Raw genomic sequence first — 25912 nt, forward strand, 5'->3', positions numbered from 1 at the left:
AGAGCTGGAGGCCCCTCAGGGCTGCAGCTCCTCTTCTAAATCTCTGAGGAACCCCAAGGGCTCCTTTGCAGCACATCAGGGACCAGCTCTGTGCCTGCTGCTCCCCCAGGGCTGTCCCTGCTGGATCCAGCGTGGGACAGAGCTGGTGCCACAGCCAGGCTGCCCGGCCATGGGCAATGGCTCAATGGAAAATGCAAACCAGAGGTTTTGACTAAGCTTAAAAGTATTTTTTACACTGTCTTGGATGGGGGGGGAAGTGTCTTTTCTCTTTTATTTTTGTTTAAAAAAACCTCTCCCAAACAAATAAATGTGTGTAAAAATGTGCATGCAAGGGGTGGGCACACACATGGTGACCTCTGTGCCACAGAGCCCTCAGTCAGGAGTTGTGGGTGGCATTACTTAGAGCAGGGATTCTCCAGAGGGATATTCCTCCATCCCAAGGTGTGCTGTGTGTTATTTCCATTGCTGAGTAATGCAGAGGTTTTACACCCCCAGCCCAGCTCCTTCAGGGGGTCCATGAGGCCACTCTGGGGGGCTCCAGGGACAGGGCCAGGCAGCATCCTAACCCTGAGGGGATTGTGCCTGGCAGCTGGGCATTAACACCTGGCTGGAGGAGTGGGATGGGATGGGAATGTGCCCACTCACACCCACAGACACCCCCACGGCTGCAGCAGGGAGCAGCACAGCACAGGCTGCCAGAAGGGTGGGCAGTGACAGCTTTGCTTTGCTCAAGGACATTTTGGGGTGGGTGGGTGCACCCTGGGGCCCCCAGGTCACGCCAGCAGCTGCTGCTGACCTGCAGCACGAGCCCTTTTCAGCCACCCATGAGCCCCATCATTCGCTCATCACACCCTGGCCCAATGGTGAGGAGGAGCAGCTCCTCCGTAGAAAAGGATGCTCAATATCAAAATCCTCTTTATAAAGGAAAAAAAAGCAAGCAACGCAGGGCTGGGAAACCTCTACCCCCTCACTCCTCACTCGGGGTGCTCTGCTCCCCCTTTACCCCACCAGCTCATAGAAATACATTCACTTCATATATTTTTTTGTTGTTTTTTTTCCCTTTTCAAACATCTCCCACCAACCCCAACCCGTCCTCCCCGCCGTGCAGAGCCCCGTGGAGGAGGCTGGGGGCTGGGAGGGCAGGAGGCAGCTCAGACATCGGTGCTGATGCTGCGGCTGCGGGAGAACGCCTCCCGCATGGCCGAGAGCCGGTTGGGGTTGAGCGCCTGCAGGTTGGACACGGGCAGGGCCAGATCCTCCTGGCTCACCGTCTTGTAGCTCACCCTGTCCCCCCCGTTGTGCAGGTCCTCGGGGGGCTCCTGCAGGAAGAAGGTGGGGGGCTCCTGCAGGAAGGAGGCAGGGGGCTCCTGGAGGAAGGATGTTGGGGTATCTTGGAGGAAGGATGTTGGGGGATCTTGGAGGAAGGAGGTTGGGGGATCTTGGAGGAAGGATGTTGGGGTATCTTGGAGGAAAGATGTAGGGGGCTCTTGGAGGAAGGAGGTTGGGGGCTCTTGGAGGAAGGAGGTTGGGGGCTCGTAGGGAACGCAGCTGTGGCAGCTGGGCCGGCTCTGGGCCGGTTTTTTGGCAAAGGGGGATGAGGAGTACAGGGAGGGGCCGTTGGTCAGCACTACGTTGCGGTTGCAGTGCAGCGGAGGGATGTGCGAGTGCACGGCGAAGTCGGGCTCCTCCTCATCCTCCTCGGATTCATCCTTCTTGCAGCAGTAGTACTGAAACGGGAGGGGCTCAGCTGGCACCCCCAAAAGCTCCCAGCCCACCAGCCCTCCCCGCTGCAGCACCCCCCAGCCTTACCTGGAGCCTACAGTAGCAGAGGACGGCGATGATACAGAGTAAAATGACAGTCGCTAATATTCCACCTGTGATGACCACGGTCCCGGCTGTCATCCGCCCTCTTCTCCATTAACAGCCTGAAAAAATCGAGTGCACGGGGTGAGGGCATGGGTTGCAGAGCCCCAAACTCTCTGCTTACCCCCCTTTGAAGTGGGAAAAAAAACCAGGAGGGCTCTGAAGGGCAGAATCAGAATCCACTGGGCACCTGTGGAAAGGAGTCCCCAAAAATGCCATCCTGTGGGTTAAAAGGATTAAAAAATTAAAAACACTTAATGAGAGATTGAGTGAGAAGCAGCTCTGGGGTCAAATCTGTCTGTTCTGCCCTCAGGAAGGAGAGCCAAGGGAAGTAACACCAGGCACCAAGGGCACTCTCCCAGCTCCTACCTGGTGGCAGAAAGCTTCAGTGATGGCAGAAGAAGCCTTGCATTAAGGATTTCTGATCCGCACTCATTTTTCTCTGAGCCTATAATCCATTTTCCCCATGAAAACAATGTGGTATTTTAATTTGGAATAACCTCAGCTGCTAAGTGAGCCTTTAACCACTGCAGGGAGCGGAGTGCTGCCCTCCCTGAGAGGCACCAGGATCCTCCACTTCACCACGGCCAAGCCACAGTTTTGGGGAGGCTCTGGGGGCACCCCAGGATGATGTTTGACAGCCCCAGGTGAGCTGTCAGTGGACATCACAGAGATGCTGTGGCTCAGCTTGTGTTTTGGGGTACCACCAGCACCCTTCTCTCCCTGGAATGCCCCTTGGGAGCTGGCACAGCACAGGGGGCAGCAGAAGGTCCCTGTCCCTGTCCCTGCTGGGCTCTCCCAGAGGGCAGATTTTGTGTATCGTGCACAGCACGAGCCCTGCAAGACCAGCACAGGATTTGCTCTCAGCATCCCTCCCTTGAAGCTCACGGGAGGCCTCAAATTCCTCTCCCCCCCAGGATCAGACACAGATTTTTGCCCCAGAAAGGATGCTGGGCAAACAGGGTGCCAGCCTGCTCACACCTGCCAGCAGCTACGAGACAGTGGCACTAAAACTGGCACAAATAAAGCCCCAGCAACATTTTAGTTCAGGCTGGGAAGAGCAGGAGAGACATAAATTAAAGGGAGCAATCCTAGCCTGACCACCTACTCTCCAAGTGCTTTAACAAAGCTGGCTCCCAGCTCGTGCTATCAGGTTAAACCAAAAACCAGCCACCCCAGCCCCAAATCACTTCAGCACCCGAGGAAAAGCAACTGGATCTGTCAGGGATTTAACCTGCTTCCAAAGAAAACAAACCCGTGCCGTATTTTCAGGCACTTAATGTCCTGCTAAAGTTGGGTGAGTGCTGAATGGATAAAGCAGCATCACATTTTATGTTGCTGCTGAGCAGCTCGGGAGGAGGGAAGGGAATTTATCCTGATGGCTCCACGGCTTCTCACACCCTTCTCACACCCCACGGCCACGGGACAAGAGCAGGGCCAAATCCTGCCCTCATTCTTCAGGGAAAACGCTCTGAGGCAGCAGCACAGCCACAGGAAAGGTTTGCAAATGATGCATTCGTGATTTAGAGATTTTGGCTGCCGTTTAAAGAGGGATGGAGGCGCCTGGCTGGGCCAGGTGCCAGCTGGAAATGCCCATCCCTGGGTCTTCTGCTGCTCCCACTTGCAATCCCCACAGGCCACAGAGCCAAGGGCAGGGGGTGCAGGGCTGGGGCAGGAGCTTGGCTTTGGGGTGGCCACTCAACCCTGCAGCTCTCGGGGACTGGCACAAGAGCTTGGCTTTGAGGTGGCCACTCAACCCTGCAGCTTTCAGGGATGGAGCTGCACCCATCACGCAGCATCAGCATCTCCCTGCCGGCCCGAGACGGGGGTGGCAGGCAGAGCTCTGCCAGGGAGGGCTCTCTGGCTTTTCCACCCATCCATTAAAGCCCCGGGGCACAAGCCAGGGCTGCACGGAGCCAATTTCCACGGTTCCTGTCCAGCCGCGCCCAGCCAGACGTGGCATCGCAGCCACTGCTCCCTCCGGAGCTGGACCATTTGCATTTCTCCCTTCTGCCCTCCCCAGACATACTTCTCTGATTAAAGCTGCATACCTGGAAGCTTTAAACCCTCCGGCGTGCAAAGGGGGAGGGAAGCAGAGCATGCGGAGGCCCATAAGCTGAACAATTCCTGTCTAGACCTCCTTTTTACATTTGTTCCTAATTTCACGCTCCACAGGCTCCCAGATTCATATATTTAGCAATAAATATCCTGGTAAAAGGAAGTGCTTTGCAGCTCTGCTGTGGTCTCGGAGAAGGTATGCAGGAGCCCTGCTCTGAGGAAAGCAGGCAGGGAGACAGTCCCAGGAGCCCTCCAGCTACCAAGGATGTCTGAACCCATCCAAATTCAGCCCCCAGCACACCATCCATCCCTGGCAGACAGCAGGAAGGGGCTGCAGGGGGGTGTAGCTCCACACAGGCTGTTTGCCCCCAGCCCAGCAGCCCTTAGCTGTAGGAACGTGGGCCCCAGTGCCATGGGGTGACAGGGGATGGTGGTCCTGAGGTTACTGGGAGCACACAGGGCTTGATGCAAGACTCCTCCTTTCCCAGAGTGAAAAGGACAGGCTGTGCTGCTACAAACCAAACCCATTTCACAGTTCCCAGATGCAGGTCCTGCAGGAGCTGTTTGGTTTCAGACATGACCCTGTGCCACCTGCCTGCTTTTGCACATCCCTGCCACGCCTGAGGATGTGGATTTTGGGCTTGAACTTTTACTAAGGGCCGGATCTGCCTCGGCCTCTGCTCCTGTCTTCCCTTGGGCACTGCCATGAGGAGCTGCCCAATGCAGGGGCTGGGGGAAGCTTCTCATGAGCAACAGCAAATGGCAGGAGAAGGACTGGGGTGAGAAATCATCCTCTTTCCACATCCCCAGCACCTTGAACACGGCCCCTGGACCACCACGGGTGCCCAGTGAGGGGAGAGGCTGCTCACAGCTGCGCCTGGCTCGGTGCAGCCTCTCGGGAGGGCTGCGTGGGAGGAAGGCTTCCAAGCAGCTGAGGGGGCTGAGCTCAGCCCAAACCAAGGCTCCAGCAAATACCCGGCTCTGAAAAGCTGAGCTCCAGGTCCAGAGGCTCCTGTGGACTGGTCTGATCCTGCCTGCTGAAGCTGGCGGGGGAAGGAGACCTGGGGATGGAAAAGGAACCTGCTCCGAGGTTCCTCTGAGCACCCAGTTAAGCCAACTTGTAAGGGCTGCAGGATTAAGAATAACCTTCTGGACAATTAAATAAATGAGGGTTTCAGCTGTCCCATCCCACCCCAACTCCCATTTGCAGGGTAACAAAGTCACTCCGAAGAGTTTTGCACCAGTTGGAAGTGCTGCCATGGCAAGTTGTTAAAAAAGGGAATGCTGGTGCTACTGAAGCTGTGCCTGCACAAGGAGATCGTGTCTTACATGCAAAAAGCTGTATCCCAAAGCTTGTCCCTCTCTACTGCTACTGCATCCCCAGCAGCCCTGGGAACCAGAGGCAGCACAGCCCTTTATTCACCAAGAAATGTGGGAATTGCCCTCATTCACCTGTCCCCAGGAGCTGGAGATTCAGACAAAACAGCCAGACTGGGTACAAAATGCCAAGTGGCAGCACAGAAATGAGTGCTGGCAGGATTGATCCCACCCAGTGCCCAGTGCTGGAGCGGGCAGGGAGCTGAGACCCTCCCTGGTGGGCACAGAGAGACAAACACAGTCAGAAACAACTCCAGGGAACAGCAGGGAGCTGAGACCCTCCCTGGTGAGCACACAGGGACAAACACAGGCAGAAACAGCTCCAGGGAACAGCAGGGAGCTGAGACCCTCCCTGGTGAGCACACAGGGACAAACACAGGCAGAAACAGCTCCAGGAACATTCAGCTTAAACCCTCATGTGACACCCTGCTCCTGGCTCACAGGAGGAGCAGGGCTCTGCTCTGCCCCGTGCTTCCAAACAGCCAAGATGGAGAAGGGAAAGGAGGAAAAAAAGGAAAACATCCATCCCACCCTCAGCAGGGAGTAGGGGAGGCCAGCGCTGTGTCCTGGAGTGACACCATCCATCCTGTCCTGGCTCTGCACGAGCAAATCTCTGCTCTGCACGAGCAAATCCCTGGCTCCGCTCTGTGCTAGGACAAGTTGTTTCTGCACCGAGTGCTGGGTGTCCTCCAGCACCTGGAAAGGGTCTCTGAGGGGTCTGACCCCAGCACAGCACCCAGGAAGGGTCTCTGAGGGGGACTGACCCCAGCACAGCACCCAGGAAGGGTCTCTGAGGGGTCTGACCCCAGCACAGCACCCGGGAAGGGTCTCTGAGGGGTCTGACCCCAGCACAGCACCCAGGAAGGGTCTCTGAGGGGTCTGACCCAAACACAGCACCCAGGAAGGGTCTCTGAGGGGACTGACCCCAACAGAGAACCCAGGAAGGGTCTCTGAGGGGGACTGACTCCAGCATTGCACCCAGGAAGGGTCTCTGAGGGGACTGACCCCAACAGAGAACCCAGGAAGGGTCTCTGAGGGGGACTGACCCCAACAGAGAACCCAGGAAGGGTCTCTGAGGGGGACTGACCCCAGCATTGCACCCAGGAAGGGTCTCTGAGGGGACTGACCCCAACAGAGAACCCAGGAAGGGTCTCTGAGGGGTCTGACCCCAGCATTGCACCCAGGAAGGGTCTCTGAGGGGGACTGACCCCAGCACAGCACCTGGGAAGGGTCTCTGAGGGGTCTGACCCAAATACAGCACCCAGGAAGGGTCTCTGAGGGGTCCGACCCCAGCACAGCACCCAGGCTGACCCTCACCCGGGCTGCTGGGGGGGATCACCTCATTGGGTCACTCCAGGGCAAAGATCCAAGGGAAGGCCCTCAGTGGGAGGATGATGAGGTTGGGGAGGCTGAAGTTCTGTGTGGAAAGTGGGCATTGTGCAGGTGAGTCTGACCCTGCGTGGTGCAGCAGAGCAGCACTGCAGGTCTTGCCCTGGGTGGGAGATGCAGCCATTTCCCAGCTCATCCACATGCCATGGATCCTGACACTGACACTGCTGGTCAGGCCCTGCCTCAGAAGGAAGAAAAAGAGCTCAGGGAAGCAGGAGAGCACGTGAGGGATGCTGGCTGTCCCAGATGCCCTAAGCCACTGGGCCTGGCTGCTTTCTGTCCCCAGAGCCGGGTGCAGACAGTATTCAGGACCTTGAATCAGAACAAGAAATCCCACTGTAATGAACTCTCCAGGGCAGAACAGACTGGATGCGAGCCCTCGATGCTGTAAATTCAGGATAAGCCTGGCTTGCACTCCTCTGCTGCCACCCTGGAGCTCTGCAAGTGCCACAGCTCTGCCCAAAGGCAAACCCCAGAGAGCATCGGCGTGGAAGAACCAGCCTGGGAGGTGGGAAAGCAGCAAAGAAACCAGGAGCCAGCACCAGCTTGGTGGCAAACCCAGCCTTCCTCGTGTGCATTTCCCCCAGTTGCTGTAATCCTACCCAGTCAATGAACGAGAGCTGGGTCCAGGGAACGGCCGGGCGAGGTGCCAGCAGGAGCCTTTGCATTGCCCGAGCCAGCGGGCAGGGCAGCTGCCAGAAACACAGGCAGGAACGTGCCTTTCCAGATGAAAAACACTTTAACCAGAGGGCCTGCAGCAGTCCTGTCCCCTCCTGATGGCAGTGTTCAGGAACACACAGAATCACAGGATATCATTATCTGCAGGTGGTTTCATTGAGAGCTCTGGGAATCAGGGGTCCAGACCCAAATCTGACTCTGACACGGCTTTCGAGCTGAACGTATTTTATATTCTATCCTTATATAACTCACATATTCATTATTAAACTTACATTGTTCTATTGTAAGCATGATAGCAACAGTATACATTGACATGAGTTTCTCGTGATCTTTCTTAGGCCCCTGACCACAGTTTCTCATGATTATTCTTATGATTAAACAGTAATTATATTTAATTCCTAAACAATCATCACATCTAACAATTATATCATTTATCATGTACAGGTGCAGTTCTAGCAAGTACAAGTTCCCTGTGTGCTTAGGGTGTTTATTTTTCCAGGGCCTACTAAGCTTATTTTTCCTTTTAACCGTAAATCCCCATGATTTTAAAACCCTTTTACTATCACTGAGGGCAGCACTCCTGGCCTGGGGCTGATGTTCCTGCAGAAATTCAAGCAGCCAGGCTGGGCTGGGTCACTGCATGTCGGAACCCCGGCCGGGTTCAGGGGCTCCGTGTGGTGGAAAAACTTCTCCTCCAACCCGTGCTTCCAAAAAAACTCAGCAGCCTCTTGTTGTTTGGTCTCAAGGCAGTTTATTGCAAGTTATCTAAAAGATTTTCTTCTGGGGCTGCTGTGGTTTGCTCACAGCTCAGGCAGAGGCACACACACACCCTGACATCCTCTCTGACCCCGACTGCTTCTTCTCTCCCGCCCAGGGCTGCTGCTGTCTTTTATATGGTACATCACGTGTTACACATTTACAGTTTTTCCCAATGTCTATTACCTATATTAAATGGTGCTTTTCTATCTTTTATATGGTACATTACGTGTTACATGTTTACAGTTTTTCCCCAATGCCTATTACCTATATTAAATGGTGATTTTCTATTCTAAACTAATCTGTGAGTGCCAACATCACCAAGAACATGGAGGTGAGGAAGGAGAAAGAGGAGGAACAGGACTGGCCTACATTCCTCCATCTTAAAACCTCTGACCCCCATGTACAAAGTAAAAACCCCCCTGTACAGGTGTTAAAACCCCCCTGTACAGCACTAAAAAATTCTTCCCTCTACTTTGTAACCACTTCTACTATAATATATAAACATTTGTGACTTCTTGTTCCACCTGCAAAGTTGGTAAATCATTCCATGGTTCAAACTCAAAATCACAGCTGTTTCTGCTGCCTGCCAGGGTCCCAGATGCTTCCAGGGCCTGGAACCTCCAAAAATGTCTGAGGGACATTTTGAATTCCAACATCTGCAGACCTCTGGCTTTGACAAGGCCACCTGGGCACTCCTCAGCACAAGGAGACACAGCTCACCACTCCATGCTTGCCCAGCCCAGCAGCAGTGCTGTCCCCATGGGAAATCCCATCTCCAGGCACTCCATGCTCCAAGGGTTTTCCAATATTTTATGAGCAGAGGGCACTTCATTCTCTGTTGTGCCCTGCTGGGAGAGGGCTACTCACAAATTCCCAGCCTCCTCCACAGCAGATGGGTCCTCCTGGGTGCTGGAGGTGGCTCAGAGATCCCAAATTCCCACCTGCATCCCCCAGGGCTGTGCTCATCCCATCTCTGCTCAGGCACAGCCCTCAGCAGAGCAGCTCCTGCACTCAGGAGGCTTTTTCCCACCCTGAAAGGTACCACTATTGATGATCCCTGCAATAAGAGGAATTTTGTGAGCCCGTGGCACATCAGAGAGGGCTCCACCAGCTGGGAGATGCCTGTAACACTGTCATGGGCTTTTAACAGCAATCACAGCAGAGAACAGAACGTTCCACATCCACCTGTCCCCTTCTGGTGGCTTTTAAAGCCAACTACAGAGGTCACTGTCAGTGGCACAGGGGTAACCCACAGCCCAGACTCCTGTGAGAGTCCCCCAGCAGCTGGGACAGCCCCTGGTGCTTCAGCTCCCACTCTTGTCCAGAGCAGAAACCACACACTGGAAAGGGAAATTCTCCCCAGTGCCTGATCAATCATTTACCAGCTGGGACCTTCCAGGATCCCAGCCACCCCCCAGGCTTGGGCAGGGCTCAGGGGACACCTGGGATGGCTGAGGGCAGGACAGCACCTGGCCAGGAAAGGTTTTAGTGTCCTGCCAGTGAGAGCCAAGGCTGGAAGTACATCAGGTTCACACAGATGAGCACTGGGTGATTTGTTCTGTGTCCATCAGAACACACAATAAATTCCTCCAGAGGGCTGGAGGGACCAGGGACTGTTCCTCTCCTCTCTGCCCATTCTCAGCTCAGCCCTTTGCAGCCAAAAAATCTCCCCCAGTGCTCCTAGAGCAGTACTGAGGTGGGAAATAGGTCACACTGAGCTGCTCGATTATAATCCAATACAAACACATATAAAAATGGTATTTCAGATAATTAACCCCCCAGATTTTATAATGAAAAGTGTTTTGTTGAATACCACGTGTCAGTCCAACAACTCCTTGTTGTATAAGCTTTTTCCAGATACCAAGGACACACTGTATATGCACCTCTGCAGGTGTCCCTGCCACAGAACCGAATTTTGGGTCAAAGGCACCTTTAAAGGTCATCAGGTGTGACCCCCACAACCTGCCAGAGCATTCCTGTGTGACAGCAGCTCACTGACACCAAAACCCAGCAGAGGAGGCTCTGGCTGTTCCAGAGATCCATCCTACAGCAGGAGCTGCTTCAAACTGGCATTTCCTGAAGTTAAAAAAAGCAGAAGTTCACAGCAGAGTCAGGGATCCCCTCGCACCAGTTTTCACAGCAGAGATGAGCTCTCAGTCTGAGTTTCCAGCACACTTCAGAAGGTTTCCTTGGATGCAGGGGTTGCCCATCCCGGCAGAGGGGATGTGTGCTCGGCACTAATGAGGCGCTGATGGCACTGAGCACAAGCAAATCAGCCTCACAAAAACAATATTTGCACAGCTCATCAAAGTGGCGTGCAGGCTTACTAAGCGCAAAGCCAGGCAGGAATTTCAATGCCTGCAGATGCTCCACGGAAAGAGGCTGTGCTGGATGGGGGAATCGCTGAATCACCTGGATGCTGCCCTTGGGAATGTCCCCTTCAGGGGCCACCCTGAAGGTGCTGCTGTCCTCGTTCCAAAGTGACAGGGGAAGGTGACTGTGGGCAGTTCTGCAGTGATGAAGTGCCCACCTTGCTCTGTCCCTCTGTGAAAATGAACAGCCACAACCTGAGAGCATTGCAGGGGCGTTGGTGGCATCGAGAGAGGTGCTGGTGATAATGGCAGGGCTGCTGGAGATACCCAGAGGGATGCCATGAGCTGCCCACCACTGCACCCCTGTGACATTCCCATCCTCTGGACAGACAGACACAATTCTGTCTCTCAGAAGAAGCACAGAGAGAAGAAGAGGAAACAATCTTTCTCTCTGCTCGTTTGTTTTGCCCATGTGGAATGTGGTGTGGAGATTGTTCACCTGCAGTGATGGCTGGGTTGGATTCTGGTGAAGGATTTTTGGGGTCAGTGACCAATCACATCCAGCTGTGGCTCGGGCTCTCAGCACAAAGTCACCAGTTTGTGGTTAGATAGGTAATAAGTAAGTATGTAAAATAAAAGAATCTTTCTTAAAATAATATATTAATGTAATATAGTATAGTTTTAATAAAACTATCCTTCAGCCTTCTGATCTGAAGCCAAACATCATCATTTCTTCCCATCAGGGGTTGCCTGATTTCTGCTGCACCCCTGCACACCAATCCTACATTGGCATCAGTCCAGGACAAGTAAATCCAAAAAACCAGGCCCAAGGAACTGGTGCAGCAGTGATGGACTCACCCCCAGGTCTGAGCTGCCACAGTGGGAGCTCACAACCAGCCAGGCTCTGTCTTCATCAGAGCTGCTGTCAAACCACTCCACAAGGTTTTACCCTCCTCAGTCCCACCTTTTATAGTAAAAAATGTGGTAAACTTTGGATGTGGGAAGAAATGATGATGTTTGGTTTTAGATTAGAAGGCTGAAGGATAGCTTTATTAAAATTATATTACATTAATATACTATTTAAAGAGATACTACACTATTTTATATACTTACTTTTTACTCATTTAGCTAACTATTAACAAAACTCATGACTCTCTGTTGAGAGTTTGAGATATAGTTGGATTTGATTGGTTATTGAACTTAAATAACTTTCACTAGAATCTATTTCAGGTAAACAATCTCCATACCACATTCCACAAGGGGAAATCAAAGGAGCAGAGATAGAGTTTGTTCTCTCTTCTTCTCTCTGTGCTTTTCCTGAGAGACAGAATTTTGTCTCTCTGTCCAGAGAATGGGAATGTCACAACCTTTTACTGCCCAAACAATCCCACTCTGCTCAAGCACCAGGAATTGCTTCCATCCATCAGCTGGGAAAGCAGGCCATAATCCCAAACACACATAAGCAGAATAAATTCCTTAAAAAAAAAAAGGAAAAAATATAAAAGAAAGATGTGCTGTCTTTCAACCCTGCATCATTTAATCACCTCTTGAGTATGACTTAAGCAGCTTGAGATATTAAACATTCGAGAGAGGGTTGGGAATTAGCAGACTGAGATAAGGTGCTGCAGTCGCTGCTGAGGGGGAAAAGGTCAGGGGGTGGGGAGCACCCAGGGTCTTCTCCCAGCAGGGCAGTTTTTGAGGCTGGAAATGTTCCTTGGCCAGCCTGAAAAGCTCCACGAGAGCCAAATATAAAGCTCACTCCTAATGGGGACTTCTCCCCACTGCATTCACCCAACAGGCAATGCTCGCTCTGCACCATCTCACAGCAGAGCTCCCTGCAGTCCCCCAGAAAGGCACAGTCTGAGAGATCAAAAAGCCTTAATTGCCAGAAAACGCTGCTGAACCAATGCACCAAAAGTGGGAAAAAAGGGAATTTGTTCTTCTGAAAGAGCGACTCTTTCCAGAATTGCTCCCTTCACATGGATTTTGAAAGCTCCTCACGCTGAACACCAGGAGCTGCTGCACGAGCTCTGTGGGAGCTGCTGACACCAATGGCTCACTCCAACATTCCTGCTGTCCCATCTCCCAGGAAATGCTTCAGGAATGGGGTTTCATGGCCCAGAAAGGACTGCTGGGCCACGAGGGTGGCAAACACCCACAGAGTCACCGGGCAAGCTCCCAGCTGATGACAACCCTGGCTAGAGCTGGAGCTGCCTCCTGCTCCCAGGGGCATCAGCACTGCCATCCACAATGACCCTGGGAACGAGGATTTACAGCCAGGGACACTGCCCAGAGTGACAGCAAGGTCCTGGTACCCTCTGATGGCCACGCAGAGCAGCAGAACCAGAAACTCTCCCTGTGGCTGCTTTAGCTCCTGGGATTTGATTGTCTGCATGGAGAATCATCCCTATGGGAAATCATGGACTGAGGCACCTCTGCTGCCATCCAGCCTGTGCTAATGGAAGCCCTGAATGATTCAGAGCTCGTGTTTGCACCTTTTGGCTTCTGCTTCAGGCAGGCCCAAAGCCACACACAGCCTTGCCTGGCCACACTGCCCCAGCTGCACCTTCAGCCTCCCTGCACAGCTGGGACACAGCCCTGGCTCATCCCAGGAGCTCTGGCTCTTCCCAGGAGCTCTGGCTCTTCCCAGGAGCTTTGGCTCATCCCAGGAGCTCTGGCTCATCCCAGGAGCTCTGGTTCATCCCAGGAGCTCTGGTTCATCCCAGGAGCTCTGGTTCATCCCAGCACTTCTGGTTCATCCCAGGAGCTCTGGCTCATCCCAGGAGCTCTGGCTTTTTCCAGGAGCTCTGGCTCTTTCCAGGAGTTCTGGCTCATCCCAGGAGCTCTGGTTCATCCCAGCACTTCTGGCTCTTTCCAGGAGCTCTGGTTCATCCCAGGAGCCCTGGCTCTTTCCAGTAGTTCTGGCTCATTCCAGCACCTCTGGCTCTCTGGCTCTGGCACTGCCATGCCTGACAGGGAAAGTGCTGCTACCCCAACACCCACATTTCAGACAGGGAAGTTGGTCACAGCTCTGTTTTTAAAGCCAAGCTGCCTGAAATCCACCAAAATCCAGCCCATTTCCAGATGAGGCGGCTTCCATCTGGCCAGACACAGGGTGAGGAGTGAGGTGGGAGCAGCTCCATGTTCCAGCCAGCCCTAGAGCAGTGTTTGGGAAGGATGAGCCGCACGCCTGACCCCAGAGATGCCCTGAGAGCTGCAGGAGCTGTGGGTCAGTGGGGAGGAAGGGCACGTTCAGTGAGCAGTGCCAGTGAGCAGTAAACCCAACAGCTCTGCACTGCTGAGGGGTGTGACCACATCTCTGTTAAAGTTAAAATCTTTGTGAGCTGCACATCCTGCTTCCCTTTGCTCAGGAGTCACAGATCCAGGCTGGGATCCAGGGAGCTCCTTTAAAATAAAATGCAGCAAGCTGAGAGCTTCGGGGACACCAACACACCCCTCTGTCAGATTTTATGAGCAGAGGGCACTTCACTCTCTGTTGTGCCCTGCTGGGAGAGGGCTACTCACAAATTCCCAGCCTCATCCACAGCAGATGGGTCCTCCTGGGTGCTGGAGGTGGCTCAGAGATCCCAAATTCCCACCTGCACCCCCCAGGGCTGTGCTCATCCCATCTCTGCTCAGGCACAGCCCTTACAGCACCCCTCTGTCCCTGCCCACCCCTGCCAGCTGTCTGACATCTCCGTCAGCATCACACTGCTCCCCCCAGCATCCCTGAGTTCTGCTGGGCTCTGGCTTGCCATGTAAGCCACTTTTTCCTCCTCAGTCCCCCTCCCCTGCCCTGGGGACACAGACCTGGCTCTGTGCTTCCAGCTCCTGCTGCTGCTCTGTGACACCAGGGGACTCCCTGGGTGCTGCAGGCAGCCCTGCCTGGGATCTCCAAAGAGACATACGTTGCTGCTCTCAAAGAAAAAAAAAAAAAAAGAAAAAAAAAAAAAAAAAAGAAAAAGAAAAAAAATCACCAGAAAACAGGGTTGGGAGTTTCCATAGCTACTGCTTTACATCGCTCTGGTGAAGGCTCTGGCTCAAGCCCTGTAATGAGGCACAAGCAGAGTGTTTTTTCCCACTCCAGCCCAGCAAGGCAGCGTGGTGCATGAATAAAGAAGAGGAGAAGAAAGGGGGAGCTCAGGGATCTTGGAAATAACACATAAATGTTAAGGACTGGAGTTTGGCACACGTTCCCTGCCCTGGTGCTGGGGCAGGGCATGAGCTGAACTTGGGGTGGGAGGGAAGGAGCCCCTCGCTCATCACACGGTGAGTGAGAGGAACCTTCAGGCAGAGGACAAAAACTGCTGCTTTTAAATTCCTTTCTGCCTGGTGCTCCCGGGGCTGGACCTCAGGGACTGCAAGCAGGGAAGTGCAGAGGTTTGGGGCTGCTGCCAGGCACTGCCCACAGCACCCGGGACAGGGGATTTGCCTGCCCTCCCCTCCATGTCCTTTGTTCAATGTAATGTCACCCTCTTAGGGCTGGTGCCAGAACCTCCATTTGCAAAGTGATCACAGAATCACAGAATTCCCGACTGGTTTGGGTTGGGGGGACCTTAAATTTCATCTCGTTCCACCTCCTCCCATGGGGAGGACACCTTTCCCTATCCCTAAACCCTGTCCAACCTCCCCTCGGACAATTCCAGGGATCATGGACAAGAGGGAGATGGGCTTCCTCATGATTTGCACCCTGCAGTTTTTCTACAGGCAGTAGAATCTCCTTATGTTATCCTCTTTAATAAGGATTTATCATTGCTGCATCAGGGAATTAATGCAGACCGTCTGAGAGGGTAATTTTCAGATTCTTGGCAACTTACCATGAACCAGTTCCAGTAAATTTTCCCTTTTTTCCTCACCTTAATTTTGGTCATTTTGGTAATTTTGGTACAGTTTTTCCTGGGAGATGACAGAGGGAAAGATTTCCCTCAGAGAAAAAAAAAAAAACAAACAACAAAACAAAACAAAAAACCAAAATGACAACCCCACAACAACAAAATCATAAGCGAAAGAGTGGAAAAAACATAAAGGAACTCACACAGCTCAGCTGAAAACCCTCATTAGAAAAAATAAAGAAACAGAGAAAAACCTTAATACAAATTGCTCTGCTCAAGCCCACGTGGGCTGGGATCAGATGTTTGAAATATTGACTGTTCCCAGGGACAGCATCTTTCCCAAGGCAGGACACGTGTGAGGGATCTTCTTGCCTCTCGTCAGCACGGGGACGACACCAGCCCTGCCTTTGAAATGACTCCTTGATGCTGGAGAGGCCCTTGAGAGCTCCTGATCCTCATCTGCCACCACCTTGCCGTGCCCAGCAGCCAGAGAAACGCCACGGGCACCGAAATGTGGGAAACTGAGGCAGGCGAGGTGAGAAGGATGGGTGTTGTTACACTGTGCTCAGGACATGCCTTTCCCCATTCCCTGGGACCCCTGGGACTCTGATCACATAAACCTGGTCTCCTCCTTCCAGCCCCAACAGGGTTGGTGGAGAGCCAAGAAGCCCTCCCTGTCCAGAGCCCAGATAAACCCCTGATCCTTCCTGTTCGTTCTCTTTGCCCCACTCTTTCCCCTGGACATCACAGAATAAAAAGAGCTGGACAACTACATCGAGGTAAGAGCCTCTTTTGGAAATCTTTGCCCATCTCCTGATGTTCCTCCCCTCAAAGCCTCGGATCTCTGGGCTAGCCTGATAATTTAGGGGCTGAGAGAGGGGGAAACATCAGAAGCTTCTGCTCAGTGCTGGCGCATCCTACAGCTCCTCCTTTCCTTGCTGGACTGACTGGCAGCACCTCAAAGCACCAGAAAATGCCAGGGGTCTTCTCTGAGAAAGCCAAGCCCCAGAGCAGGGCTCTGAGTCCCACCCCGAGCCTGTCTGAAGGCACCCACAGCAGCCCTGGCAGGCTCGGGACCCTGAATCCCCCAGGGCTGAGCCCACAGAAATGCTTCCACCCATCCTGGGAACGGGGGGAGGCTCACACAGCACCCCCAAATCCCAGCTGGGTTCCAGCTTTCCTCCCTTGCACCCTGAGCTCGCTTTGCCTGCAGGCAGTTGTTGGAATTCCTTGGGAAGCAGGAGTGTTCTCTGCTGAATAACACAGTTCATGTGACAGTCCCATCCTCTGGACAGACAGACACAATGCTGTCTCTCAGGAGAAGCACAAACAGAAGAAGAGAGAACAATCTTTATTTCTGCTCCTTTGTTCTGCCCATGTGGAATGTGGTGTGGGGATTGTTCACCTGCAGTGATGGCTGGGTTGGATTCTGGTGAAAGATTTTTGGGGTCAGTGACCAATGGGATCCAGCTGTGTTGGACTCTCAGCAGAGTCACGAGTTTGTTAATTAGGTAAGTAAGAAGTAAGTATGTAAAATAAAATAATCTATCTTTAAATAGTATATTAATGTAATATAGTATCATTTTAATAAAGCTATCCTTCAGCCTTCTGATCTGGAGCACACATCATCATTTCTTCCCAGATCTGGGGTTCACCACACTTTACTGTAAGTTAATGTGCTGGACTGGGAGCCCAGAACCAAATCAGCAAATCTGTTGATTTTCTGAGTTGAACTGGGATGGGCTGGGAATCCAGACCCAAATCAGCAAAACCTTCAGTGATTTTCTGAGCTCTCCAGGCACCACCACCCCCATGGAGCCCTGTGTTACCATCCTGCCTCAGTGTGAACCAGACAGAGAGCTGAAGTCTGAGTCTTACAGAACCCAGAGCTGTAAAACTGTGAGCATCTTCCCAGTGCCTTGGCACAGAAGAGCCCCTGAAAATGTGCAACAGAGCTGTTCCTGGAGGAGATGCCCCTTTGGAAAGTCCAACAGGCCAGAAATCTCCTCTAGGAATCAGGAATGCCTTCACTGCTGGCCCAAACCATGGCCCAAACCACCTTCCAGCCTGGCTGCCATTGCCCCTGGGCTTGCCAGAGCAGAGAATGGAGCCTGTGAGAGCCCAGAAATTTCTTCTGGGAGCCCAGGAATTTCTTCTGGGAGCCCAGGATGCTCCAGCACTGCTTCTGGTCTGTTTAATTGGGATTGTCATGGAATTGCACAAGCCTGTGATATTTGGGTTACAATCAAGCAAAACCCTTTTCATTTCAGGTCCTGGAAAGCCTGTGTTCATTTTTAGGACCCTTCTCTTTTTGAGCAAAACTTCAGCAGCTGCATGTGCCAGTTTTATGCATCCCTGGGGCTGAGCAACTCTAATCCTCTGCAGTCAACAGTTCTGCCACAGCCCAGCAATCTTCACACTTTATATTTACTACCCATCAAGTCAGACAGTTTTTATAGAATAACCCTTTGCCTGCCAATTGGAACATTCAACACTATATAGTATTTTTAATGGTGCCCAGAAACCAAGATCAGTGCTTGTTTTCTCAGAAACCTGTGTCACTGTTTTGTGTTTTCTGTAACCTGCATTGTTTTCTTTGAAAATACAACATAAACAAAAATGTGGTGCCAGAAACACAAGGGAAGATAGGTGCAACTAAGAAAACTCCACTTTCTGTGGGCTGAATCTGCTCCCACGAGCTTCTGTGAGAATCAGGAATAACTCTCAAGAAAACAGCAAAGCTGAATGTGTTGCAAATCAGGAAAAAAAATCATCTGGAGCTGTCTATTATTCATTGTGCTTGTCTTTATCTTAGGGGGCCCATGGGATGTCACAGGCAGTAAAATCTCCTGTGCTGGTCACAGAGGATCACAGAATCCCACACTGGTCTGGGTTGGGAGGGACCTTAAAGCCCCTCTCATTCCACCCCTGCCATGGGCAGGAGAACCTTCCACCATCCCAGCTTGTTCCAAGCTCTGTCCAACCTGGCCTTGGGCCCTTCCAGGGATCCAGGGGCAGCCACAGCTTCCCTGGGCACCCTCCTGCAAAGAGGAGAGACCTGAACGCTCAGTGATGCCAGTGCTGGAGACCCGAGCTGCCCTTGGAATCACAGAGTGGTTTGGGTGGGAAGGGACCTTTAAAGGTCACCAAGTCCAATCCCCAGCCAGGAGCACATTCCCTGCTCTGGGTGGACCTTAACTGGGGCACAGTCACTCAGAAATTGGCTTTGGTGACAGCTGGGTGGGGGACATCACCTGGAGGGCTTCGACAAACACCTCTCAAGCACTGTCATGCATTTGGGTGTGGAAGTGGGGCTGGCTCAGCTCTCCTGGCAGAGCTGCAGCCACAGGCAGTGGCAGCTTGGTGCCTGTCACTGTTTGCACAAGGAGAAAGCCACACAAGAAGCCCATGGGACAGCCATAAGTTGGAATTATTACCCCGGTTGCTCCTTTGTGTAACATAACAATAAACCCACTAAATTTTCCTAACAACAAACGCAAATCAGCGCTCATTATCCTTCCCCTCCCAGCTCCGCTCCCACTCTCTCGGCAGAGCTGTTTTCCCCCAGATCCCACCGCTGATCTTCCCAGGGCTCAGCTTCCCAGCAGGCAGCACCAACGAGACCGAGACACCTCCTTCCCTTTCCCCAGCAGCGCCTGCATCCCTGCCACCCCCTGCTTGCACTCGCGGGGAAGATGGGGAGAGAGGCCGTGCATCTCCCCAGCCACCCTCCCGCAGCTGTAATTCCTCCCAGGAAACGGCTTGGATTGCCCCAAAATGCCTCTTGTTTAGAGGAAAACTCCGTTTTCTCCTGTCCCTGTTAAGTCGCTGCTCTGGCGGATGGAGGCAGGAGGAGCATCGCTGCCCGTAGGGATGATGCAGGAGCTCTCCTCCCTGCACACGCTGGCACTCGTCCAGCAGGTAAAGGACAGAGCTAATGCTTTGCCAAAGCTCAGGCAGGAAGATCCGTGATGGATCCAAGCCCCACATTCAGGCAGGGAGCGCAGGGAATCCAGACTTTGGAATGCAAAGCCCGAGCAGCATCCTCTGCCTAAAGCGGGAAGCAGACGCGGCTTCCCAAAAAAAAACAACCGGAGCTCTGTGCCGGGATCGCGCTGTCCCTGCCGGCCACCTCGGAAATCCCACCGCATTTCCCACCCCAACACCCCAGAGAGAAGCGAAGGTGGAGTGTTTGGAAGGGAAAGCAGCAAAGCTCTGTGTAGGTAAGTGGTTTTTTCTCGCGGGAAGCCGTTCCCGTGAGTGATGCTTCAGCAGAGCTGTGATTTTTGCAGCCGCTCCGGGGACTCGTCTGACGCTTCCCTGTGAAATCCCCCTCGCTCCCGCAGCATCACAGCGAATTCCAGCCCCAGCGGAGCCTCTGTGTCATCTTTTACAACAAAGTCCACCCCTCTCTGCTGTGATCAGTGCCAGCCTGCAAACCTTTGAACCTCAAGGCATTTTGATCCCGTTCAGCTGAAGTGAACCGAGCTGGGGAGATGAGGCTGAGGAAATTTAGTGGGTTTATTGTTATGTTACACAAAGGAGCAACTGGGGTAATAATTCCAACTTATGGCTGTCCCATGGGCTTCTTGTGTGGCTTTCTCCATCACGAGGCTGAGGCGAAACCCAGGGGATTTCAAAGCAGCCCCATCACCCAGCAATATGGGGGTTTGTCTCACCCTGGCAGCCACTTTTCTGGCATTTATACGGATGGATTTCCCCCTTCAACCCTAAACACTCTGTGAGTAAAGAGAGGAGCAAGGTTTTGCCTGGTGCCAGCTCTGTGCTACAAGAGGCCACTCTGGTCCATCGTGGCCCAGGGACCAGCTCTGCACTGGTGAAAAAATGCAACCACGCAGGGTTTTTCCTGCTGGGATGGGAAGGAAGGGGAGGAAATCCCAGCTGTGTGGCCTGCTCAGCACTGGCAACTCCCCCAGTGTAATGAGCTTATGAGCTCTGCAGCTCAGAGCTGGTGGTGAACTCGTACCTAGAGCAAAGCCATGGCCTCAAAGCCAGACTTAAAGCTGGTGGTGCTCAGGGCTCCATCCCCTGCTGAGCAAGATCATCTCCTTTATCCCCTCCCCAGGAGAGGCCGAGCAGCTCAGCCTTGACAGAGCCTAAGCTGGACTTCAGTAGCAATTCAAAGAGAAAAAACGCTTTTTCTTACCAAAGCCTGTTTTTCAGGCAGTTTTTCCCCGTGGTTATCTCACCACCTAAGGATTTTGTGATTGTTATCTCGGGGCTGTGGAGCGGGAGGGCAGGGCTGGAGCAGCAGTGGGTGAACAGAAGGGAAAGGGAGGGCTGGGTGTGTGGGATCTGAGCAGCTCCAAAGGGCTCCCCCAGCACAGTCCTGCTGCAGGCAGAGCCCTCTGCTTTGCCCCAGGGTGGAATTCACTCACCCCAATGCCCCTCAGAGAAAAACACTGGTGAAACAGGAAGATACATGAGCCCACGACATGATTTCCTCTCTGAGGGGCAGGAAATCATCAGTGAGCATGAACTCTGCCTGCCCTGGGCTTGGGGAGAGCAGCCAGGAGCACATGCAGGCGTGTGAGGGACAGCAGAGCCACAGCTCGTCCCTTCATCCCTGTCACCTGGGCCAGGGGAGGGGAGGACAGCTGGCCCCCTGGCTCCTGCTGGGAATTCACTTTTCCTTCTTTAAATAGAGATTAATTCAGTGCTCTGGGATGTGCTGAATAGCGGCGTGGGCTCCAAGTGGCTCCTGCTGTGGCCCCACTGAGCCCTGGCAGCCCCCCAGCCCCTCTCCCTGCAGAGCCTCCCACCCTCGGCTCAGGTGCTCAGAGGCAGCTGCTTTATCCACGGCTAATGACATTTATTTTCTCCTCAGTGCCTCGGGGAGGGCTCTTTCTCTCACCCTCCCTGCTGATGCGAATCCTGCTGCCCTATTATGTTGATCTGAGACTTTTTTTTTGTTGTTGACGTGCTGCTGAGCTCCCCTGCATCCCCCATTTGTGCCCCCCAGCCTGCTCTTCCTTCAGCCATTCCCCAGGTTTGATCCCACCAGCAGTGAAGCAAAGAGCAAACCCCCTCACATTCTCAGCTTGGATCAGGTCTCTCACCTGAGCCTTACTTTTGGGTTTTTGGTAAGTTCCCTCTAAAAGGGCCTTCAGAAAAGGCAATTACCACAGTGCCATTAAAGCTTTCCCCACTGCACAGCCAGCTAAGTCGCTGGGAGCTTTTTGAAATAACCTTTAAACAATAGATCCTGTCTTGTTTACGGAATGTTTCTGAACTCAACAGTAATGCATCCAGATGTCACCCCTGCCTACCGTAGGCCTAACTATTTCTGGAAACACACCAAAGGCAAATTGCTTGGATAATGTCAGATATGGTTGCAAAAAGAATATGACAAGTTTCCATCTCCTCGATAAAAAAAGCTGTGGAGCACAGAGTTATTTCCCAGGGCAGCAGAGCCATGTGTACCTTCCACTCAGCCCCGTGTAGGAGCTGCATCCCTCCCTCCTTCAGCTCACGGGCAGGGGGACACTGGCACGTGTTTTCCAGCTTGCAGCTCAGGAAAACATCGGTGCTGCTGTCCAGAGGAGCTCAGCACCCTCACAACATCCACGTCTGTGGCTGCAGGTGGCTTTTGTCCTGCGGGAGGGACGTGGGGGAGAAGCACTGGAGATGGTGAGCAGGGCCTGAGCTGCCCTGGTGATGCCCAGCTCTGCTGCTGGGAGTGGAGTTAAATTTTAAATATCAGCTCCGAGCCATCACAGGGGATGGTTCAATGAGCAGGGGAAACTCTGTCTGAAGTGAGAGGCTGACAGAACTCGCCAGCCCCTGGCTCATGTCCTGTCTGCACTCCTGTCCTGCCAAGGGGAGCTCACGCTGAGGGAGGTGCTGGACCCAACATTGTCCCTGCTGGCGCTCAGCTCCAGAGAGAAATCTGTATTCTTGGACACATAGGATGGGGTAAAATCATCATCGTGGTGGTTCTGCCCTAAATCAAGTCCTGTCCCTTCTCAGTGATGCCACTGACACCTTGAGAATCACATCACATCACATCTCCTGGTCCTCCTGCTGCTGCTGCCCTGACCTGCTATTAATGGGTCAAGACTGATATTAACCTTTCCAGGGACAAAGAGGTCCAGGGATATTTCAAAGCATTATTCTGACCTTTAATTTTGTTCCCCAACCTTTCCAGCTGCCCTCTGCTCAGGGCTGCTCTAGCAGGTTCCTGAGGTCCCAGCCCTGTCTGGGCTGCTGCTGGCTGTGGGCTGGATGTGGCTGAAAGCTCTGGAGAGGGTCCGAGTTCACCACCCACCTATCTGTCACCCCTCTGCCCATCTGCACTGCTGGAATAAAGGCTGTTTGCTCAGGCAAAGGGGGAACCAATCCTACCATAAGAGATTACAAGGAGAGAAGGAGATAACACCCAACCTGTGAGAAAATGCAATTTAAATGGGGAATGAGCTGCAAGTTCAACCCCAACAGCTGCCACCTCTGCTCCATCCTTCCCTGCACCTCTTCAGTGGCACAAGCTGCATCACCAGCCGTGCCTGCAGGAGCCCTGCCAGCCTGCAGCACCTTTTTCCTGGCCATGTCCTTCTCCATATCCATGACAACACCACAGGCAGGTACAGGAGCAGGAGTGACAAGGGACCCAGCCACCCCTGCTTCTTCCACCAGCATTGCACAGCCAGAGGGAAAATCTGACTCAGGCAAATCCCTGGAGCTTGGCCAGCTGCAAAACCCCTCCTTGCCCCACGTGCTGGGCACTGAGGACACATCCTGACATCCCAAAGGTCGGTGGCACAGACTCTGCCAGGCTGTGGGGATGCAGCCAAGCTCTCTGGGCTGCACATAAATGCCTGAGGGAACTGAGCACCTTTATCACTTTGAATCTGGCACCCAGCAAAACTTTTAAAGACCCTAAAGAGGTGCTGGGGAATGCTCAGATTGGGAAACATTTGGAAAGGCTTGGGTCAAACACAGGCAGCGAGTCTGTCCTTTACCCACTGCTGGACATGTTCCCCTCAGAGAGAAAAGTCAAAGCTTGACTCTTTTGTCACCTCCACGAGGATTTAGGGACTGCCAGAGATTCAGTGGGAAAGGGTCAGGAGATGTGACAGCCAGACCCTCTGCCAGGCTTTGCTGGAAACCGGCGAGGACACCAGCAGGAGCCACAGCACTGGTGATGTTCTGCCACTCGCTGTGGCCAGGTGGGCACAGGTATTTCAGAGCTGCCTGTGTTTGTCATCTGTGCCCACTGGCAATAACCCAGAAAGGAATAAATGCTGCTTCCTTCCTTCCCCTCAAACCCCCACATCCTTTCTGAAGGAGAACCAGTGTACTGCGGGGTGATAAATCAACATCAGTAGCTTTGCAGGGGATTTGGTTGAAGTTCTTTATCTCTCCTGAGCACCAGCACCATTTCTCAAGAGGTCCTGTCATCACTCTGCGCAGAAATCCTGACATGCAGAGGAAGGAGGTTACACTTCTAATTACAGTTGCAGAATCTTTAAGGTGTTTAAAATCTCTTTTCACCAACTGACAGCCCCTAATGCACCTTTCTGCTCGTTTCAGGCAAGAAGAAAACCAACCACAGAGACTGCAAACAACCTCCAGTTTTTCACAAGCCATTGCAGTGGGGCAGCAGCCTCAGCTCAGGTGTGGGATACTTCAGGCACTCACTTCATGCACAATTCATGTCAACTACTTTCCCTCACAGCACTATAATTTAGATGCTTCCTCAGCGAAAACAAGATGTGATGACTAAAAACCCCATCCCACTGGGTACTTTTGCTCAAATGAAGTCACCCAGGAGCACCATCTGCACTCGAAAAATCGGGCTAACCCGCCAGGTTCCCAAAAATGACAGCCATACATCATGACAGACTGAAGTGCAGTTTTCCCTTCTAGGTTTTATGCTGATTTCGCTGCTCGTTTCAGGCTGGAAGACAATCTGTTGAACCTCAAAGTGCCGTCTTCTCTTACCTCGAATTTATTCTGCCAGAGAACTGTCTACCTTAATGAGTATGAGCACACCCCCACTCCCTCCCAAGTTTGGTGATCTGTTATGTCAAATATAAATAATCCTGTCTGAAAGCGGTCGATATGGGGAAATGAAAAGCCATTTTCCCTTGGGGGATTTCTCTCTCCCTCCCACAGCCCCCCCTGAGCCCTCAGGCTACCTTTAATGTGCTGAACAGCATCCATGTGGCTCTGAGAGCACAGAGCTCCATGGCTGCTGGATGCAGAGTGACAAAAACAACCCACAGGTGACTGTGCCAGCCCTGGATCCCTCTCCTCACCACTGCTGGGCCGAGTGTGAGCTAACGGGATGGCTTCCTACCTAAGCCAGCACTGGGGTGTCCTGCAAACTCGTTGGGATGGAGAGGGGCATTCTGAGGTCCTTTGGGGCCAGCACGTGAGATGGGAACGAAGTGAACCACATGGCTCCAGGTGAGCTGGCCAGACAATGAAAGGAGGCCGGCTCCAGTCCCACACCGAGTGTGCAAAGGGGACCGAGGCGTCCCTGGGGCAGAGAAGGACACGACCTGCACACCCAGGAAAGCCATGGGATGGGGGCAGCTCCATCCCTGAAAGGAGCTTTCATGACATCCCCGGTAGGCTTTGGAGCTGAAGATGCTGTAGGGTGAGGGATAACCGAGCCTGGAGCACCCCAGTGTTTCCATGCGGGGCTGAGGCGGCGGGACTTGCCCGGTCCCCCCGGGCCGGCTCTGGGGGAGCGGCTGCCGTGTCCCCGCTCACCTCTCCCCCTCCGCATCCCTCCCCAGCCGGGGCTACCCCGTGCCCTATCCCGAGCCTGCCGCCCTCCTTGCGGGCATCCCCGGCATGCGGGGCTCGCTGCCGGCTCCCGGAGCACCGATCATCCCAGGCACTTTCGGATGCACCGGGAAGCGGGCGGCGGGGGCGGCGGCGAAGCAAACAGGGAAAAAACACCGCGAGCGACCCCAGCGCTGGGAGAGACGGCGAGAAGGGGCCCGGCAGAGGCGGGGGGGTCCCGCGGAGCCCCCGCACCGGTGCCTTCTCCCGCTCCGCTTACCTTCACACGGGGGAATGGGGCCGGCTCGCTCAGGTGAGGACCGCGTCTCCCGAAGTCTCCCTCTCGGAGCGCATCAATACCAAAATAAACGTTTTTTTCAAAATAATCTTAAAAATAGAATAACGATTTTAAAAATTATTAAAAATAAGCGTCAGGAAGGAGGCAGAGGAGGCGGGCGGCAGCGGCGGGCGCGGAGCAGGCAGCCGGCAGCAGCCACCCCTGTCGGCACATGGCCGGGCCGGCGGCTCTGCGGGGGCCGCTCCCGCCTCCCCGCCCCGCTCCAGCGCCGCGGGGCCGCCAATGACGGGCCGGGAGCGGGGCCGAGCCGAGCCCCGCACGGCCCCGCACGGCCCCGCACGGCCCCGCACGGGCAGCGCCGCGCCCGCCGCCCCCGCCCGCAGCGCGGGCTGCGGGGCCGCTACCCCTCCCGGTTCGGGGTGCGGGATGCTCTCCCTTCCCAGCCCGGGGTGCGGGATCGCTTCCCCTTCCCTGTTCGGGGTGCGGGATGCTCTCCCTTCCCGGCCCGGGCTGCGGGGCCGCTACCCCTCCCGGTTCGGGGTGCGGGATGCTCTCCCTTCCCAGCCCGGGGTGCGGGATCCCTTCCCCTTCCC

The 25912-nt window shown here is 53.6% G+C and overlaps 1 protein-coding gene across 2 annotated transcripts; it reads right to left on the minus strand.

Annotated features, from left to right (window-relative positions):
• Positions 1-238: 238 nt before the first annotated feature.
• On the minus strand, positions 239-25595 carry FAM163B (family with sequence similarity 163 member B). 2 transcript variants are annotated; one of them, XM_021543567.3, is made up of 3 exons: positions 25302-25595; positions 1810-1925; positions 239-1727 (listed from the first exon to the last, which is right to left on the minus strand). In XM_021543567.3, the coding sequence occupies exons 2-3, from the start codon at positions 1900-1902 to the stop codon at positions 1152-1154; spliced, it is 669 nt and encodes a 222-aa protein (XP_021399242.1). In that variant the 5' UTR covers positions 1903-1925; positions 25302-25595; the 3' UTR covers positions 239-1151. The 2 variants fall into 2 exon arrangements, with proteins under 2 accessions (XP_021399242.1, XP_031362210.1); XM_031506350.2 differs by lacking the exon at positions 25302-25595 and adding an exon at positions 14247-14360.
• Between the last annotated feature and the right edge of the window lie 317 nt (positions 25596-25912).

This window comes from Lonchura striata, chromosome 22 (assembly GCF_046129695.1).
Source record: "Lonchura striata isolate bLonStr1 chromosome 22, bLonStr1.mat, whole genome shotgun sequence".
In the NCBI taxonomy this organism is placed as follows: Eukaryota; Metazoa; Chordata; class Aves; order Passeriformes; family Estrildidae; genus Lonchura; species Lonchura striata.